The sequence below is a fragment of the Lagenorhynchus albirostris genome, chromosome 4 (assembly GCF_949774975.1).
Source record: "Lagenorhynchus albirostris chromosome 4, mLagAlb1.1, whole genome shotgun sequence".
In the NCBI taxonomy this organism is placed as follows: Eukaryota; Metazoa; Chordata; class Mammalia; order Artiodactyla; family Delphinidae; genus Lagenorhynchus; species Lagenorhynchus albirostris.
In genome coordinates, this window is record NC_083098.1 from 96726943 (window position 1) to 96744892 (window position 17950).

Consider the following 17950-nt stretch of genomic DNA (forward strand, 5'->3'; position numbering starts at 1 on the left):
AAGAACATTTGGTTGTCATGACTAGTGAGATGAATATATGACCACAAGATTAAACTTTGTAAGATCAAATTATGCTCCACAGTTAGTCCTGGCACTTTTAAGATAGTCATATTGTTCACCCAACAACTATGTATTTAACATTCAACAAATATTTATTATGCTCCAACTTTAGGTCTGGCACTATGCTAAATACTGGGGACTTAATGGCGAACAAAACGAAAGGGTCCTCATGACACTGCCAGTCTAATGGGGGAGACAGTCATAACCATACAATCAGACAGTATATCATTCCAACTACCATAAATGCCTTAAAGGAAACACACCAGGTGCAGGTCTAACAGAAGAACCTGATCTAATCTGGGGATTAGAGAAGGCTTCTCTGAACAAGTGAGATTTGAGCTGAGAGCTAGAGAATGCAAGTGAAGAACAGGGTGGGAGTGTTCCAGAAAGCAAAAGGGCTGTACAAAGGCCCCGGGTAGGAGAAAAACTGTCAAGTTTGAGAAGGCCACCAGTGTAGGTGAAGCAGATAGGCAGCCATCCAAAGGTATTAGTCCTAAGAAATGGGAAAACACTGGAAGTTTTTAAATAAGAGTAACATGATCAGATCCACTGTGGAGAACATATTTGAGGGGCATAGTGTGGACTGGAAGAGACCAGGCCAGAGGGTCCTAAAGTGATCAAAACGGGAGGTGATATAGTAAGGCCCAGGGTCTCAGCATAAAGAAATTTATCAAAATTTAAGTCAAACACTGAACATCTACCTGCAAACTGCTTCACTGAGGTAGCTGTAGCTAGAAACAGCATGAGACTTGAAGATCTGGGACAGTCTTGGCTCTGACACTTAATAACTTTGGGTCAGCCATATATAACCATTCTGAACTTCAGTTTCTTCTAAATGAGGATAATCATAACCAACACCTTGCCAAGGAGTTAAATGCAAAAATATATACATGCTTTTACATAACATATAAAATGATATACAAACTTACTTAATTTCACCACTCAAAAAAGGGTATATGCCCTATTCAAGACATACCTCATGTCTGTCTGGGTGAGATAAAAGCCCAGACAGGGCCTCGGGTGGTGAAAAGATGTTGGAAAGTTATTTCATAAAGCAGAACTACCCTTATTGATTCTTTAAATCTTGGGCACTCCAAGAGTCCCCTCAAATGCTAATGCAACAATCTTAGCCAGAAGAGGTTCAAACAGAGAATGCCAGATGATGAAAAGAAGGTTGCAGAAAGAAGACCAATGCCAAGTACGTGTAGATGCAATACCAAAAGAGTCTATATCACCTTCATACCTCTGTAAGTGACTTATAACCAATTTTTGTATACTGGAATATGATGACTCTATAGATTGGCCAAGCTTTTTTAAGCCCTAATTAAGAGAAAAAAAAGTATTCAGCATACAAGTAAGATACTATATGCCATTCTAAAAAAAATTAAGAATGTGTTCATAGCCATTAAAATACAAAGATAACCGCACCTTTACTGTTAACTGGTTCATTAAGAGGGTCTGAAGTTCAGCACTAGAATGAAAAAGAAAGTATTTTTAGTCTCCTCTATTCAAAGTCTGAATGCATCACTTAAAACGTTTAAATTTCAAAGAACAAACAAGATTTTTAAACAAAATAAATAAAAAGAAATAGCCCAACAAAAATTAAGACTTTGTTGTACTCACAAAGAAATGGACAAGACAGGAAACAATAAAGTCTAGGAACAGACTGAAGTAGATATAAGGATGTACTATATGCTAAAATGGTATTTCACATCAGTAAGAAGGTGTAATACTCAATGAGTTATACTGGGCAATTACCTGAACACTGAAAAAAAAAAGAAGTTAGTCTTCCACAGCATATGACGAAATAAATCACATCTGGAACATGTAAATGGAATAAAAACAAACCACAAAAAAATCTCTGGAGGAAAATACAGATCTTTGAACACTTAATATGGGAAAGATCTTTTTAAGAATAACGTTAAGGCAAATACAATAAAGGAAAAGACTGATTTGGCTACAAAGAATTTTAAAATTTGTATACATTTAAAAAGTACATATATAATATATTTACATATATTATACATACACTCAGAATGATCACATTTATGTAAAAAATAAATACGTGAATAAAACTGCCTAGAAAAATATATACTACTTTTTTGGTCTTTGTGCACCAGAATTTTCTTTTTTTTTTTTTTACAATGAATGTGAATTGCTTTTGAAATAAATTACTTTAAAAAGAGAAGGAAAAGCAAGAGTACCTAATATGAGCTCATTACCTTGCTTTCCCCCACAACAGCAAGTCCATGAATTCATCTTGCACTGATGTGGTTGTATTCTTTTCCTAGAGAAAGATCAATAAAATCATAATAGGTATTTTTTAAATTATAAGCATATTTATTCAAAATTACAGGAACATGTCTCCCTTTCTTATTACCCTTAGCCTTCTCTCAAATTCATATTTAAATTGATTATCTGAATAGCAGTTACAGGAAAACAACCAGTCAGCTCTTCCAACTCCTGTCCTTAATCCCCAAGCCCTACCAGCTCCACTTCACAATCCTGTCCCCACCTAAGTTGTACCAAGGGGAAGAGCTGGTGTATCACTCTCTGAGATAATAGTATGAGGTTAGACCAAACCGTCTGAAAGAAATCATGATCTGAGCCTTTTACAAAACAGACTGATTTTTCTCATGTTCTTCATGAAGTAAATAAGGATAACGTGCATTCTTTAACACCTTCCATGGGAAACTCCAGGTATATTACCTGCACAAACTTGGTGAGACGAGAATCCATTTGCATCAATATTTCTTCCCATGCTTCACACATACATGTCAGTGACAAATTTATATACTATTAACAAGAAGAAAAAAATATTAAAGTAGCAAAAAATATTTGTCAACATGCTAACTAAATAATACATGTTTCTTACTGTCAACTGTCTCAAAGAAATCCAAAATTTACTATAAATCACTTTTAACTCAGTTAAGCCTGAGAAAGAAAAGACTATAGCTAACACTTGATAATCACTTAACTATCAAACTTTCTCAAATTCAATTTTTATCTGGTAAAACAGATATTTTCCAGCTTTCTACATATAAGATGCATTTTATATACAGTAACTGTCAAAATGCTGACTGGTCAACTATTCAATTTTCAAACAGTATCCTTTTAAAAAGACACTAATCTCCAGAAATCTTTGACATGAAGTACATGTAGCTCCTCTATGCAGATGCAGACTCAATTTCTCCAGTCCTTCAATCCGGGCTGGCCTTGGGGCTTAGTGTGACGAAAGCAGAAGTCTAAGGCCCCAGAAGGTTTTGCATGCTTCCACTTGCACTCTTGACACCCCTGCCGTGGCCACCACTTCATGAACAAGCCTGGTCCAGCCGGCTGGGAGATGAGGAATGTGCAGTCCAGACAAAGCCATCACAGCTATGGGACACTTGGACCAGCCAGCTGACCACCAATGTACAACCAAGCCCAGCCCCGAATAGCTGAACCTGGCCCAGAACAACAGAACCTTCTAGCTGAGCCCAGCCCAAATCGTCGACTAAAACACCAATCACAAGCTAATTTGGGGTGCATTTATCATGTACAAAAGCTAACTGATATGATGTTTTCCATACTATTTTATTTGTAAAAAAAACTTCTAAAATTCCAAAATATTGTTTTATTTATGAGAATGTTTAAAAAGGTTTAAACTACTTTTTTTCTTTTCCTTTGGAGAAATAGAGATGGGTGAGAGTAGATTTTCAATTAAATTTCTCTTTCTTGCTTTAATGGACATTATAAACTTGTCTATCAGACTAGACACCCCCGCCACATAAAGTTGGCTTTAAGAAGTAAGATTTTCAAGTTTTTTTTTACAGAACATTAGAAATTTATAGTAAACAGTCACATAAAACAAGCTATAAATAAATACCTGTAAAAGAGCCGAAATGTGAGTAAACTTTCTGGCCATTCGAGTTACTTCAGGTAAGAAAGAGTACAATAGATTGGTTTCAAGCTGTCAAATCAAAATAATAAAGTAAGTTACAAGCAGACATATTTACTTCTTTTAAAGAAGAGTCAAAGTCTAACTACATATCAGAAAGACTATGCCGGATTCTGCTCCTTTTGAGTATAACGGTTTGGAGAGTAACAGAATATCATAGGATTTTCTAATCTGCAGTGTCTATCTATGCACAGATCACCCTCTCGAGGTTAGCAACCCCTTCTACATAGTTAGAATAAATGTAATAATCTATCTTATAACACTCTTATGAGGAATTTAAAAAATGATCACAAATTTCTGTAAAAATGTTAAAGGAATTATAGTTATTGATAAATACAAGTGAAATATCTATTACAATGGTACATGAATTATCTCAATAGAGTTGTTTGAAAAATACCTATTACAAATTTCACATTAATAGTGAATCATTTTATTACAGCACCAAATGCAATCCTGGAAATCACATTTTCACAGAACCTTAAGATGAAGAGCAAATATGAACAACTGTTCCAGCAAACGTCAGGAAGTTAAGAGTTCTCTGATGTTCTGAATACAACGAATGTTGGAAGGCATCACATGCATCACACCTTGCATCTTTTCACCCTACTTTTGTTTGAGAGCTCATGCGTTCTTAGGCTAAGTGGCTGGGTTATCTGCGATGAAATTTTAGGGAAGGTTTTCTTGAAGACAAGGCTACAATCTAAATAATCTACAGGAGCCCAGTTTCCACAATCTATGATACAAACAGCACACAATGAAAAAGGGTTTTCCCAACATTAAGCAGTCATCTTACACAAGAGGCAATGTGTTAGTTAAGAGCACCAACTCTGGAGCCAGACTGTGCAGCATCACTTTCCAATGCTCACCAAGCAAATTACAGTTTGTGTGCCCATTTACTCAACTACAAAATGGGGATAATAGTACCTACTTATTAGGTTATTGTGAGGATTCAAATGAATTATACTGAATCACTCAGTACTGGGCACGTATTAAACAATTAATAAATATTAGCTTTTATTATTATTAGGGTCAGAATCCTAAGAAAACACTTGGTACAAAGATGGAACTGGTATAGCAATGAGTTAATATAGTCATTAATAGACCATAACTATGCTGTGCCATTGGAATAGTAAGGTATTCACCAGTAGGACTCTATATATGTCTTAGAAGCTCCAAGTCGATTTTTTTGCTTTGTTTTGTTTTGATGACCTTAGAATCCAGTGAAATGGATAATAAAAAACTATAAAACCTTTAAAAATATATATTTACCCTCTGCTGCTATTAGGTTCCAGTACTCACCTGAAAGTACGAAACTTCTGGGGCACCACTGGTGGAAACTTCTGTGACCACTGACAATGATTTCAAATCACTTGATAGACATAATGCAAGACAAGTACCAACAATCTGTAAAACAGTCAAATCTCCATTATATGTAGTGTTATTGCTAGACTGCATCTGCTTACAATATAGGAGGCAAATATTCAGAGCTCTAAAAAGCAGAAACATATGCCTGGCTCCTGCCACACACGTGGCACATGAAGGCATGTGTCCTCTTAGTTGCAAGGACACAAACACACACCCCCAACAAGGGGCCCAAACTAAGTGTTGGAGAACTAACATTCCCACAGAGCCTATAACGTTTTCTATCCATTTAGGGAACTGTAAGAATAAGAAGAAAAAGATACGGAGAAGACCGAGACTGAGCATAAGATTGCTTCTAATGATGTTTATCAATTTCCAATCACACAGTGTAGCTCTTAAACACCACAAGACTAGAAAAACATTAAATCGTAATCCAGTGTATCATACCAATCTTTTTGTTAAGAAAAAAATTTTTGACTAATTCCACTAAGAGCCCCTGATCTTCATAGACATCATATCACTATTCTTAGTAGGAAAATTATCCTTTTAACACTTAAGAACAAATAATTCCAATAACTGAAATTAAGAAAAAAAGTAATGTTTTATTCTTTTTCCATAAATCGGTCAGCTGCTATATTCTAAGAGAAACAAAAAGGAAGATTTTAAAGAAAAACTTACCCCAGTGACTCGAGCAATTTTGAACATTCCATAAGCATAAAGCTCAATAAATGCAGAGCTTCCTCCAAGGACAAGAATATTAAGCCTAATTAAAAATAATGCAACAAGCTGAGGACAACAGACAGGAGCGAGTTCTTAACCCAAGACACGCTCCTGCCCTCACATAATCTGCATGTTCAAGCTTCCTTGTGGGGGAACTGAATCCCGCAACAAATTCACCAAGCCTCAATCACATTGGGCTTATTCCTTTCTTTCAAAGGAACAACATAAATTTCATCCAGCCTAAAAAAACATCAGTTTACAGTAAAATAAGAATATATTATTTTAATGATGATTATATTTGTATACTCTCAATAACAAAATCATCTCTTTTCCAGTTAATATAAAGCGCCAACAGTTTTATCATGGCTCTGATGCTAAATGCATTAAGTGTGCTTAAAGAACCTGAACATTTAAATTTAAATTTTAGAAACTCTAGCACTTCCACCTTCCTTTACTTTTTAAAATAAAAGTACATCATAATATTAAACTTGACACAACCAAGTATCATAGAATAAGAACGAGTAAATAATAGATATTGTCTGTTTATTGTTCAGAGGTATTTGTCAGCAATGAAATAACATGACAAATAAGGAAACTGTCCTTGGAACTCTAGTCTAAAAACTGTCTCAAATATCAAATATCAAATTTAAGAAAATAAGACTTGTTAAATATTTAAGATATCTGCAAGATTTACCTGACGTCTCCCAAAAGCTTAATAATTTCATCAGAATTTTCTTCACTAAAATATAAAAATAAATTGGGTTATCTTTAACTATATCTTTCAAATAATAAAAGAGTATCTTACTTGCAAGGAAAAAAGGCATATCTTACCTAAATATTTTTGAGGTGTTGTTATAACTAGAAAAAAACCAGAAATGCATTTTTTAAAACACATGAGAAAATTGTCAGTGTTAAAAGGGAAGGAAAGAAATCTGCAAGATTAATTCCAATGAAATTAAACTCTGATACTTACTTTTTGGGCAGTGTAGGAAGTTTCGGTAAGAGAAGATTTGATTCATCCTCAGAATTATAAAAGGACGTTAGAACACTAAAAAGGTGAAAACAAAACAAAAACAAGTATTATAAAAACAAAGATTCTACTTTTCTTTCCATTAAAAAATACCAATTTTTTTAAATGCCCAATTTTATACATCACACATTACCAAGTAAACAGATGCCACACACAGTTTATCACTGTAAAATAGTCACTATAACAATCACAAACAAGAAATAGAAAAGTTGGAATTTCTTCATTTACTTATAACGTTATTTCTGGGGAAAAAAAATCAGCCTACCCACTTTATATTTAGAGGAACAAATATTTATAAACAATTTTCTCAGCATATGAAATGTATTCAAATGTATTCAGTATCAGCACCAGATACAGACTGACTGACTTAACTCTCCTCTAAGAACCAACACTGAACATATGAGTTCCAAGAGTAACTGTAAAGAACACTGCAATTATTATATAATGTAATGATGGCTTCTATAGCTTCCATACATATGAAGATGTAAAAACCCAGCAAGTACATAAGATGACACCACGTATTTTGAAACAGTCTTATTTATCCCCCCCCCTTTTTTTCAATCCTATCTACGAATATGGCTGGAAATAAATGAGTAAGAAGGTGAAAAAGTAGTGTCCTGAGAGACCCTGGAATCTCCACATAATATTTCTGAACTCTTAATGAAAAGCGTGTTAGGAATACACTTAGCAGGTAACTGGACTGAGATAGAAATTACATGGTATATTCTGTTCCTCTAATCTTCTATGAATTCACATGGCCATTTACAACCTTTATTTGATGATGGATTAATCACTGTTTTATCTACAGTGAATTTCAAACCCCAGGCTAGACCTTGTTATCTAATGCTTTACAGTCCCTTTCTTAGGAAATCTGTCAATTAATAATCAGGATTTACAAATTCATTTGATATTAACTTAAAACTTAATTAGAATGAAAAGAAAATTATCGTATTTCCTCAAAAAAGAAACTTTTATTTTCAGTATTCACTAAGCCCATTGATTCTTTAAGCCATCTTTACTGCAAACCTGGCGTAGTACTTGACTTCACAGACTAAGGCAAAACTATTTTCACAAAATAAGGAAACTATAGGGACCATGAACTCAGAAAGAACCCATTCAGCATCAAAACAGAATGCTCAATTCAGCACTCTTTGTACTCTAAGAATATTTACTGGGACACAAAAACACAAAGCTCCAGGTGAAATATATGGTGAAAAGGAAAACAGAACCTCAATTTGCTAATCAATGATTTTAATTAATATTCCTTGAATGTATAAGTCATCGATATAAACCGTTAAAAATAACTGAAAAGAAAAATCTTGGCCATTGAGGCGTTACTGCTCCAATAAGAAAAGAGATTTTTTCAAGAGAAAAAAAACCCAACAGAGCATTAAAAAAACTGCATCTTGATAAGCTTAAAACAAAAAGTTAAATGCAATGTACACATACTCAACACCCAGATACTCCTAAGTTTCCATTTTTAAAAAATGAGAATTTCAAAAACATCCTACTGTGACTACTGGGGTTTTTCTTTTTTTATTACTCAACCTGCTCTCGACGGTCACTTCCATCCAATGCATACAAGAAACTGGAGCCTCCACAGAAAAAGAGTGCAAGCTTTCAGGTTTTTCTACATCACACAAAACGATTTTCTTGGTGTCAGCAAGAGCAAAGGCCAAAACTAAAGAAGAAATAATCAGAATAAGTTAGTGCAATATTTGAGAAAAATAGGTATTTCATTGCTTCCCCAATTTTACTACTTTAAATACAACATAATCATAGAAATGATTTAACCCCCAAATCCTTGCTTTAAATAATTAAAAAACTAAAAGATATCTTTGCATATAGTTATGCTGTTACCTACGCTTATTTTCAAATGCTCAAACTTTCATGAGCAATCTACTACTTTCTCGTGTACTGTTCTTAACATCTTACGTATCACAGCCTCTAGACTGGAACCTTGATGCCAAGCAGAAAATACAGAACAGGCATCAACAAATAAACAATAATATCATTATCACCAAGACATATTGGTCCCCACCCAAAAGCTGAAAAGTGATTCCATCTGCTTGGTTCTTGGAAGGTTTTTCATTCCTTTTTTATTTCTAACCCTTAATGAACAGGGCCATCAAATACCGATGGGTCTTCTTCCTTTCACTGTGGCTGAATTATCTAGTATAGTTTCTCTACATAAGTCATTAACATCGTCCTAACATATCAAATTGAAGAATTTCTAAATAGAGGGCTGTGAGTTTCACTGTATACCAATATATGCAGCTTTGCTAGATGTGAGGCAATCCAAGTCTCCTCTTCTTCAAAACGATTTAAAGCAATCTTGAAATAATCATTACCCAAAAAAACCCTATTTTACTGTCGAAAATCACAAGACATTTTTTAATGATAAAAATATCATCTACTTAAATACATTTTCACACACACTGACTTTCATAATTTTTGAGATCGTGGCATTTTTGGATGAATAGTGCAAGATCTCAAATTATTACTTACAAAAGTTCTCTAATTTTACACATACTTTGTTTTTACGTAAAAGATGAAACAAGAACGGAGCAAAATGAGTACAGACAAAAATAGTTGTTAACTGTAAAGTGACAGGCTTTCAGGGCATTTTTACATACTTATATTTATCTAGAAAAAAAGTAAGCAATGAGGAGTACATATCATTTTACAAAAACAATTCTTTTTCTTTTTTTAAGCACCAATGATACATATGAACTTTAAGCTGTATGATTTGTAGCATTTTCCTGTGCTGACTGGACATGTACAACAGCTCAAACAATGACTGTCCTTGTAACAACACATGGAAGAGGAGAGTTCAGTCCTCAGAGCTACAATGCAGCAAGCTACAACATACAGGGCACCAAAAGGAGTAAGATCACACAGAAGTTGCAGGAAGCGGGTCAGAACTGACAGTCCTTCAGGTGAGGCAAGCAAATGTGCAGAGAGAATATTTATGAGCCACACATTTAATGCTAAAACACATTCTGGGGAGAAAAGGGCCATGATGGTACTGAACTGACTAGTGAGTGACAAATGAAGCTTAGGGCAAACAGTGCAGGACAACACGACAGCGAAAGAACAAAACCAAAGTACTCTGTATATTCCTATCAAATTTCTTTTCAGCCTTATCTTTGCCAAGAAGTCAGATTTCGTTTTAGAGATATCTTTGCCAAGAAACAAGATGGTAGAATTAATCTGAGTTCTATGAAAACACTTTAAAGCATTTGAAAAAAAGGCAAAGTTCCCAAATTTAGAATTCTAGTATATAATAAGAACAATAAATTCTTTCTGGAAATAAATTCTCTTTACAGAATACTCCTTCTGAAAAACAAAAATGTATTTTTTACAATACTATCATTACGTTTGCCATCTGGTCTCCAAGCCAGACAGGTCACTTCCTTTCCTGTATTTTCATTTGGTGGAAAACTCCAAACTCGATGAAAACTTGCAAGTCGATGAAGTAAAACCTGAGACAAAACAGATAATAATGGCAAATAATAAAAAATCCGTTTCCAAAAATAAAATATACCTAGATCCCCACTATAAATTTTTTAAAAAATCATATCAAATATAATATTTAGCTATCAGAAGAAATTCGAAGACAAAAGTGTCTGAATGAACTTAAGGTATTTTCAAAGAAATGGCTGAAACAAGGTCTAATTTAACCCTGTACCCTATACATTTCCTAACTTTCATGTCAATAAGAGACTTACCTTTTAGAAAAGGAATAAGGCTGTCCAAGAAGATAACGAAAAAAGCAATAAAGGACACAAACAGAACTAGAAAGGCAGCTGTGTAAGATCAAATAACACTAAACTTGGAATCAGACAATTTCAGCTGTGTCACTTACTGGCCATGGATCTCAGACAAGTCACTTAGTCATTCTAAATTTCCATTTCCACTGGGTATATTCCCACCTTGGAGGATTAAGATGACGCCCTGGAGCTCCTTGTGCTTCAAAAGTAAAACTGTCCCTACTCTCTCCTCTATACAACCGGTAGAAATGAAGAAAAGGCCTCGAACTGCATGTGCTCCTGAAGATTCCCGCCCCCCCCACACACACACCTTCTTAGTTTCCTGTACTCACAGCTTTACCACTCCCTGCCTTATCTCATAGCATCCTTCCTTCACTCTTGGTTACAGGGAAGCCAGGACTCCCAAGGAATCGCTCATCCCCGAGACCCAGGGCTCTTTTCTGAGCCCATCTCTGACTTTCCTTACTTCTGAAACCCTTCCTCTGTGCCCTCTGGAATTCATGGTCAGGTATCAAAATCCCCTGTATCTTCACTGTCTTCCCTGAAATGTACTTCTCACCTGAGGACACTGCTTCCCTACAGGATTCTCAGGTGGTGGCCGTTTTGCACACCATGTGCCCTATACTACTACTGGGCTAGGAGATAAAGATTTCCTCCTTGATGTCATTTCTGGCTGGTTTTTCTTCTCTTCTCTAAAATCCTCTAACTTTGAATCATATGCAATCAGACCATACCACCTGCTATCCCTCTTAACTGCAGTCACCTATAGCCTCCTAGGCCTCCCCCCCGCCCCCCCCATTCCTGGGAGATTTGGATTCCTGTCTGGCTCACTCACGCTTTCCAACACTACTCATCATCATTCTTGGCGATTTCAAGAGATACAATGTCCTGGCTTTTTGGTGCTCAACTACCTCTTCTTCAATGATCACATCCTCTACCTCACCTCAGTCACTCTCAGTGTCATGCCTGTGACCTTGTCATTACCAACAACTACAAATGCTGCCATAATCTTCAGTTGCAAACCTCCCACTTTCCATCACCACCTGCATCTCTCCTGCTCATCCCAGATACCCAACTTCAATTCTTCAACCTCACCAAGACATACAAGCCATTGACTCTACCACTGACCAACTCATTGTCCCTCACCCAACACGTGACCTCACTTCTCTACTTAATCAGGTTACAATCCAAAGTTCATCATTACAATCATTCCTCTTACATATAACTTCCACCCCCTTGCATCTCTCTTGCTTTGTCACAGTTAGTCACACAACTCTGGTTAAACCCAACCACGCCTGCACCCATACAGCTGAACAGAAGAGACATACAACCATGCTCACCAGTTTCACTACAAAATCACTAACCTCATGTGGCTCTTAATACTGACGAACAATCCTACCAAGTTTCACCAGTCCACTTGTCAGCTTTTTCATACCTCTCTTTTCTCCTCAAAATTCCAATATTTTCTTCTCCATCCTCACTCCTAAACAGCGCCCCTTCTTCTTCACTGAGAAAACGGAAGCAACAAATGCCCACAATTGATTACATCTCTCCATCTATCACAGTGATGCTCCTATTCTCTCCCTTCTCTCCTACTGCTGTGGCTGTACTAACTGCACTCCTCTCAGGGCCAGGACAGCGTTCCAAAACACCCTGGCAGTGGAGGGAGACTAGAAGATTTCATCGAGGGCCTTGAGAAAGCAGATATCAATACCCTGACAACGAGGTCATGACAGTCAACACAGTTTTGCAGGCTGCTAAGTTTCCCTGACTGCTAAGTTCTCTTTACCACCTAGTTTCCAAGGTTGGCTGCACACCACACAACTCTCACCCGGCCAGATAACTATCAGGAACCCTGCCAAAAGGCCAAAGGAGTAAGGAAGCCAAGGTGAAGGTTTCCTTACAAAATGGCTGCCAAGTAACAAACCTCTCAGCAGAAAGCTACAACCCGGTTACACCTGATGAAGCGTAATACAATGTGAACTAGAAATGCTGACAACACTCGTGCACATTCCATCAGGAATCCAGTGATGGCTATCCAACCCATTCTGTATAACTTGGACAACAGAATAAATAAAGATTTTTAAACATCCTCTGTGGATGTTTGAGAATAAAGATTCTTAAACATCCTCTGTGGCAGCTATAGACACGCACATTCGCAGCTCAAGTCTGACAATAACTCATCTTTCTTCTGCCTAAACTGCAAGTAAACTAACTGCAGACTCTGTGGACCTACTACTATGTCTAGCTCATGAGTGACACATGAGCCTTTAAAAAGCCCATTTAACAAATAACTGAAAGTCTTGGGGATGCAGGACTTTAATGACTGCGTTAAGCTGCATGAAAACTGTTGTTCTGGCCATAAAATGCGGGAGGTGGGCGTATAAATGACCTTTCCCATATGTGGCCCCTTAGATTCACTTAAAGTTTTCAGCAGGGCTGGAGGAAGGGGCGGGGTACACAGGTGGCCCGGGCTCGGTGTCCTCGGGGCTGCACGCCGGTTCACTCACCTCGCCCGCCGTATTGGCCAGAGCAATGAGATCCCGCTTGGGTGACCAGACCAGGAAGATGATCTCCTGCGGAAGCTGCTTCTCTCCCACCACCCGGAAGGACGGGAAACAGGTCGGGAAACGCAACATGGGGGCGGCCCTGCAACTACACCCCTAATCGGAGGCCGGCAGGGGCCCCCCCAGGCCGCCCTGCCCGGGCCCGGCGGCGGCGGCGGCGCCGCCTCCGCCCCCGGCCCTTCGCACAGAGCCCGGAGGGTGGCGGTACTTGCCAGATGCCTCACGGCAGGTAACGCGACCCAGGAAGCCTCTGCTTCCAGTTCTCCCCCAGCACGTCGGCTCCCGCCGCCGCGCGCGCGCGCGCGCTCCGAGCACTTCCGGTAGCCGGACTTCCTCGCGAGAGCACGGAGGCGCGCTCTCGAACCGCCGGAACCTCTTCGATAGTTTCTAAACCAGTGGGTCTCAGCCTTGGGTGCTCAGTAGAGAGCGTTGTGGGTTTTTTTGGTTTTGTTTTGTTTTTTTTAAAACCCTGCCCAGGCAGAACCCCAGACGATTAAAAGAGAATTAATACGGAATGGGACCAATATTTATTAAAACGCTCTAGGTGCTGCCACTTTGCAGCCAAGGTAGGAGAGTCATACTCTAAAACCTCTGACATAGGCAAATATCTTGATTCTTTATCCCATGCCTACAACTTATTAGTAGTATTAGCCCCCACCATGATAAATGAGGACTGTGGGCTCAGCCAGGATTTGTCCCGTAGCTATTGGAGCATCTACTATGTGAAGGAGCCTGAGCTACACAAATGCACGGGACAGAGGCTCTGCTCTGTAAGGTTCACAGGTCAGCCTGGCGGGTTATGTGAATCAGAACCCATCTGATGCTTCTTGTCACACATTTAAATGTGTTAACTTGTTTAAAAGTTTCCACAAGTTATGAACCTGGTTAAGAGAATGTGACAGTATCATCCTGTGATTCTTGATCTTAAAGTCTGTGGTAGAAAGCCATCTATCTAACTTTCACTTCTTTTACTTGTTCAAAGTAGAAAGGAGGCAGGATCTTCAATTTGCAACAAGCCCCGTCTTCCTGCCCTCTGTCTGGATCTAGCCCCTGGGATGAAGGTGACAGAGGTAGACTAATTCATTCAGCAACAAATATTCGAGGCACTCTTGTGCCAGGCGATTTGTAACTCCTCATGTTTACCCTGCTTCCTGAGATAGACTTTTTCCCTTGCCTTTTCTGCAAACAATTTAGAATGTCCCCCAAATTCACCCACAGGCAATATCCTAAGGTGAGAATGGACTTGCCTTTGTTATTCATGAAATGCATTTTTGGGTATTATTTAATGTTCTGGGGTGGTGTGTGATTGCTAGCACAACTGATGCCACCTTGGGCACGTACAGTTCCTCCCGTCCTTCCACTGCCCTACCCAGGACTGTACTGTGCGGTAAATCACTTCTCTGTCAAGGGCATTGTAGTTAATTGTTTAATAATCATTAGGACCAGGTGGCCTCTATGCTCTGTTAGTCCCCAAGCAATGATGAAGACCTTCCCTGACGTATTCCTGGCACCCACAAGACTAGTTACCCATTCATAAATCTTGACTTAACGAATGCACTTCCTGTTTCTCTAGGTGAACTATAAAATTGTCCCAGTGGTCCTTCGGCGATGCCGAGTGCAGCTGTGAATCCTTCCAGACCGTCTTCTGCTTGATCCCATCCTGTAAGTTACCGGATAAGCGTATCCATGGATTATATAATAGCTGCCTGCCTCATAGTCTGATCTCAAGATACCTTCTCCATCCTCCAACAGGTGGCAATAGATAACCTACATGGTGGGGGGTCCAATATCTTTATCCGCTTAACAATCTTATGACAACTGAATGCCATTTTCCTGAAACTTATCCTGAATATGAACCCTCATACAACACATGGAAAGGACTGTTAATAGAACTATACACTCAGTGCTACAAGACAGACGAGAGTAACTACCTGCATATTATGAAACCTTCACAGAAGAGTATGAATTACCCAGAAGGCATGTATAACAACACAGGAAACAGCATAGGTGTGAAGTTCCAGGTGTGGCCATAGCACCTCATGCGTGTCAGCGGGAGTGGGTGGCAGGGATTGTTACTGGAAATGATCCGAAGTAGCCATAGGACAAGAGCTGTTAACACACGGTATTTCCAGCCTTTTCTTTTTCTCACTGCCCCATAAAGGAGACTTTGGCTTTACCCACTCCATTTCTTTGCCTTCCCCATTCTCTAAGGAAAACACTGCTTAGTCAAAATGGTTTACTTGTGCTTATGTGGCACAGGATCAAAAGGCCCAGGGATCAGGCAAAGACGGGAGATACAAATGTGCAGAGTGGGAAGTGGGAAAGGGGTGAGGGAAATGAAGAGAAAATAGACTTTAAGAATTCCCATGATGTATATTAATCTATCCTCTTCCTAGCGCTTGAAAAGAAAATGCAGTGGCTAGCTCTTTTGAAATAACTTTTTGGTAGCTAGGCTGTTTCTTTGATCACTACACCCCTTGGGCTAGCTCACACCGACGGCACCTTTCCACGTGTTATAACGGTGTGGGGTTAGATTCTGAAAGGCAGGAAGTTGAGAACAGAGGTTGTTGGCGGAGGGGCGTGTTGTTGACGGCATCACACTGGTTCATCAGTCATGCAAGACCTTAATTCTCGTGCCAAGGCTGATGATGGGTTAGAAAGGAAGGAAGACTAGTTGGGTAGAGGCGGAGAAGGGGAGAGGGGGTTTGCAGGAGGTGATTGCAGAGACATTTCTGAAGTAGGATAACATGAACAGATTATTGATTAGATCGGGGGAATGAAAGCAAGGGAGTAGTCAAGACAGGTTGGGATATTTGGGCGCACAGACTCAGGGAGTAGAGAACTGGTTGTTGTTGGGTGGGGTGGGATATGAGGGAAGTATGAGGGGAAGGGAGGGAAAGTAGACCAGAGCAAAGGAGTTCAGTGGGGACTGTGTTCAGGTGGAGGTGTGGTGTGAAAATCCATCTGTGATGGCCAAAAGGCAGCTGAAAAGGCAGGTGTGAAGGGGAAAGGTCAGAGCCCGAGCAGAGATGTGGGACTCACAGTGTACAGGGATGGAAGATGGGAGTTGTATGGGATGTGACTGATCTAGGCCAGGTGGAAAGGCTGTTATTTTGAGAGGCCTATTTTGAAGTCAAAAAGTAAGTGAAACATACAAAATAAGCAAATTAACTGGATTTGCTGGAAAAAGAAATAAATGTTAGTGATAGAATCTCTCTGCCCTGCCGTGGTCGCAGTGGCACAAGTAATAACTAGAATGTGTCGGCTCATGTAAATTACAAGTCCAGTCATGGGGCCAACTTCAGGGCAGACTAGATCCAGCAACTTGGAGTCACCAGGGACCCAGCTCAAGGTGTGCACTACCATAAAGCTGGCTCCCCATGTGTTTGCTGGAAGACTGCCGACAGCACCTGGAGCTACAGGCTTCCTCATTCAGAAGGAAGAATGAGCGTCTCTTCACCAGTCACAAGACTAAAGTACTGAGCTGCGTTGTAATTAGACCAGCCCCTATCCTGAGCCTCGCTGAAATCACTCACAGGTAAAGGGGGTGGAATTATGCCCTATAAAAACTTCTCCCCAAGAGCTGGAGCGGATGTCAGTCAACCTTCCCCCAAATCCCACAGCAGGCACATGATGGAACGGGTGGGAGTGATGGTGGCAAAGCGGCCCATCCATAGTGTTCAATATGACAATCAATCATTACTACTCAAAGGATGGTTTTACGTTTGAAGCGCGTCTGGGAGATGTGGGTCTAGACTGTCAGTTCGTGGTGCTTTCCTTGTCTCCCACGACCACTTCAGATGCTGTTCGGAGACCAACTCATGTGACTCCCATCTGGAAAAAAAGTTCTAAGAGCTACAGAACCAGTATTTGTATGTATAGGAACTTACCTTAAGGAAATAAGAAAAAATGAGTATAAGTATGTTCACCATAGAGTTGTTTACACTAGTGAAAAATGCAAACAATTTAGATGTCCAACCATAAGAGACTGATTAAATACAGTACATGCATACTGAAGAATAATACCGTTGTTACAGGTATAAATTGATGTTCACAACATGTTTATGAGGAGAGGATTACAAACAGTATATTTTAATAGTTCCATTTTTGTGGGGGAAATTTTAGAGTGTCTGTATAGCTTTTACACAAGAAACAATCTTTGGAAGAACACACACATGTGTGACAGTGGTTATGTCTGGGTGGTAGAATTAGAGTTACTTTTCATTTTATTTGACTCACCTGGCTCATGTATTAATTGTAAAGTTAGCAGGCAGCAACTTTTATTTCCTTTTGTCCTCTAAGCATGTGGAATGTTTAGGCTGTCTATCTCTAGTTTTCTCCCTTTCCTCACCTCCACATTTTCAGATGAAGAAGCTGGCCCATCTAATCAGGCTTCGTTTCTTAGAGATCACCAGATGTCACGCTGCTAGTCTGCAGGGCTACTAAGCAACACAGTAGTGTGAGAATCTTGTGACTGTCCAGCTAATGGGATAAAACT

The 17950-nt window shown here is 39.1% G+C and overlaps 1 protein-coding gene across 3 annotated transcripts in view; it reads right to left on the minus strand.

The window, feature by feature from the left end:
* ANAPC4 (anaphase promoting complex subunit 4) overlaps positions 1 to 13716 on the minus strand; it is a 41313-nt gene extending 27597 nt beyond the window's left edge. The window contains exons 1-13 of one of the 3 annotated variants that reach the window (XM_060148409.1): positions 13396 to 13716; positions 10492 to 10597; positions 8661 to 8793; positions 7056 to 7130; positions 6914 to 6940; positions 6777 to 6821; positions 6041 to 6125; positions 5300 to 5404; positions 3929 to 4012; positions 2770 to 2856; positions 2283 to 2347; positions 1489 to 1531; positions 1304 to 1380 (exon numbers count right to left, since the gene is read on the minus strand). In XM_060148409.1, coding sequence (XP_060004392.1) covers positions 1304 to 1380; positions 1489 to 1531; positions 2283 to 2347; positions 2770 to 2856; positions 3929 to 4012; positions 5300 to 5404; positions 6041 to 6125; positions 6777 to 6821; positions 6914 to 6940; positions 7056 to 7130; positions 8661 to 8793; positions 10492 to 10597; positions 13396 to 13524 — 1061 coding nt within the window. In that variant the 5' untranslated portion in view covers positions 13525 to 13716. Of the gene's footprint in view, positions 1 to 1303; positions 1381 to 1488; positions 1532 to 2282; positions 2348 to 2769; positions 2857 to 3928; positions 4013 to 5299; positions 5405 to 6040; positions 6126 to 6776; positions 6822 to 6913; positions 6941 to 7055; positions 7131 to 8660; positions 8794 to 9377; positions 9396 to 10491; positions 10598 to 13395 lie in introns of those variants that run through there. The other 2 variants (XM_060148408.1, XM_060148410.1) reach the window with 2 other exon arrangements.
* Between the last annotated feature and the right edge of the window lie 4234 nt (positions 13717 to 17950).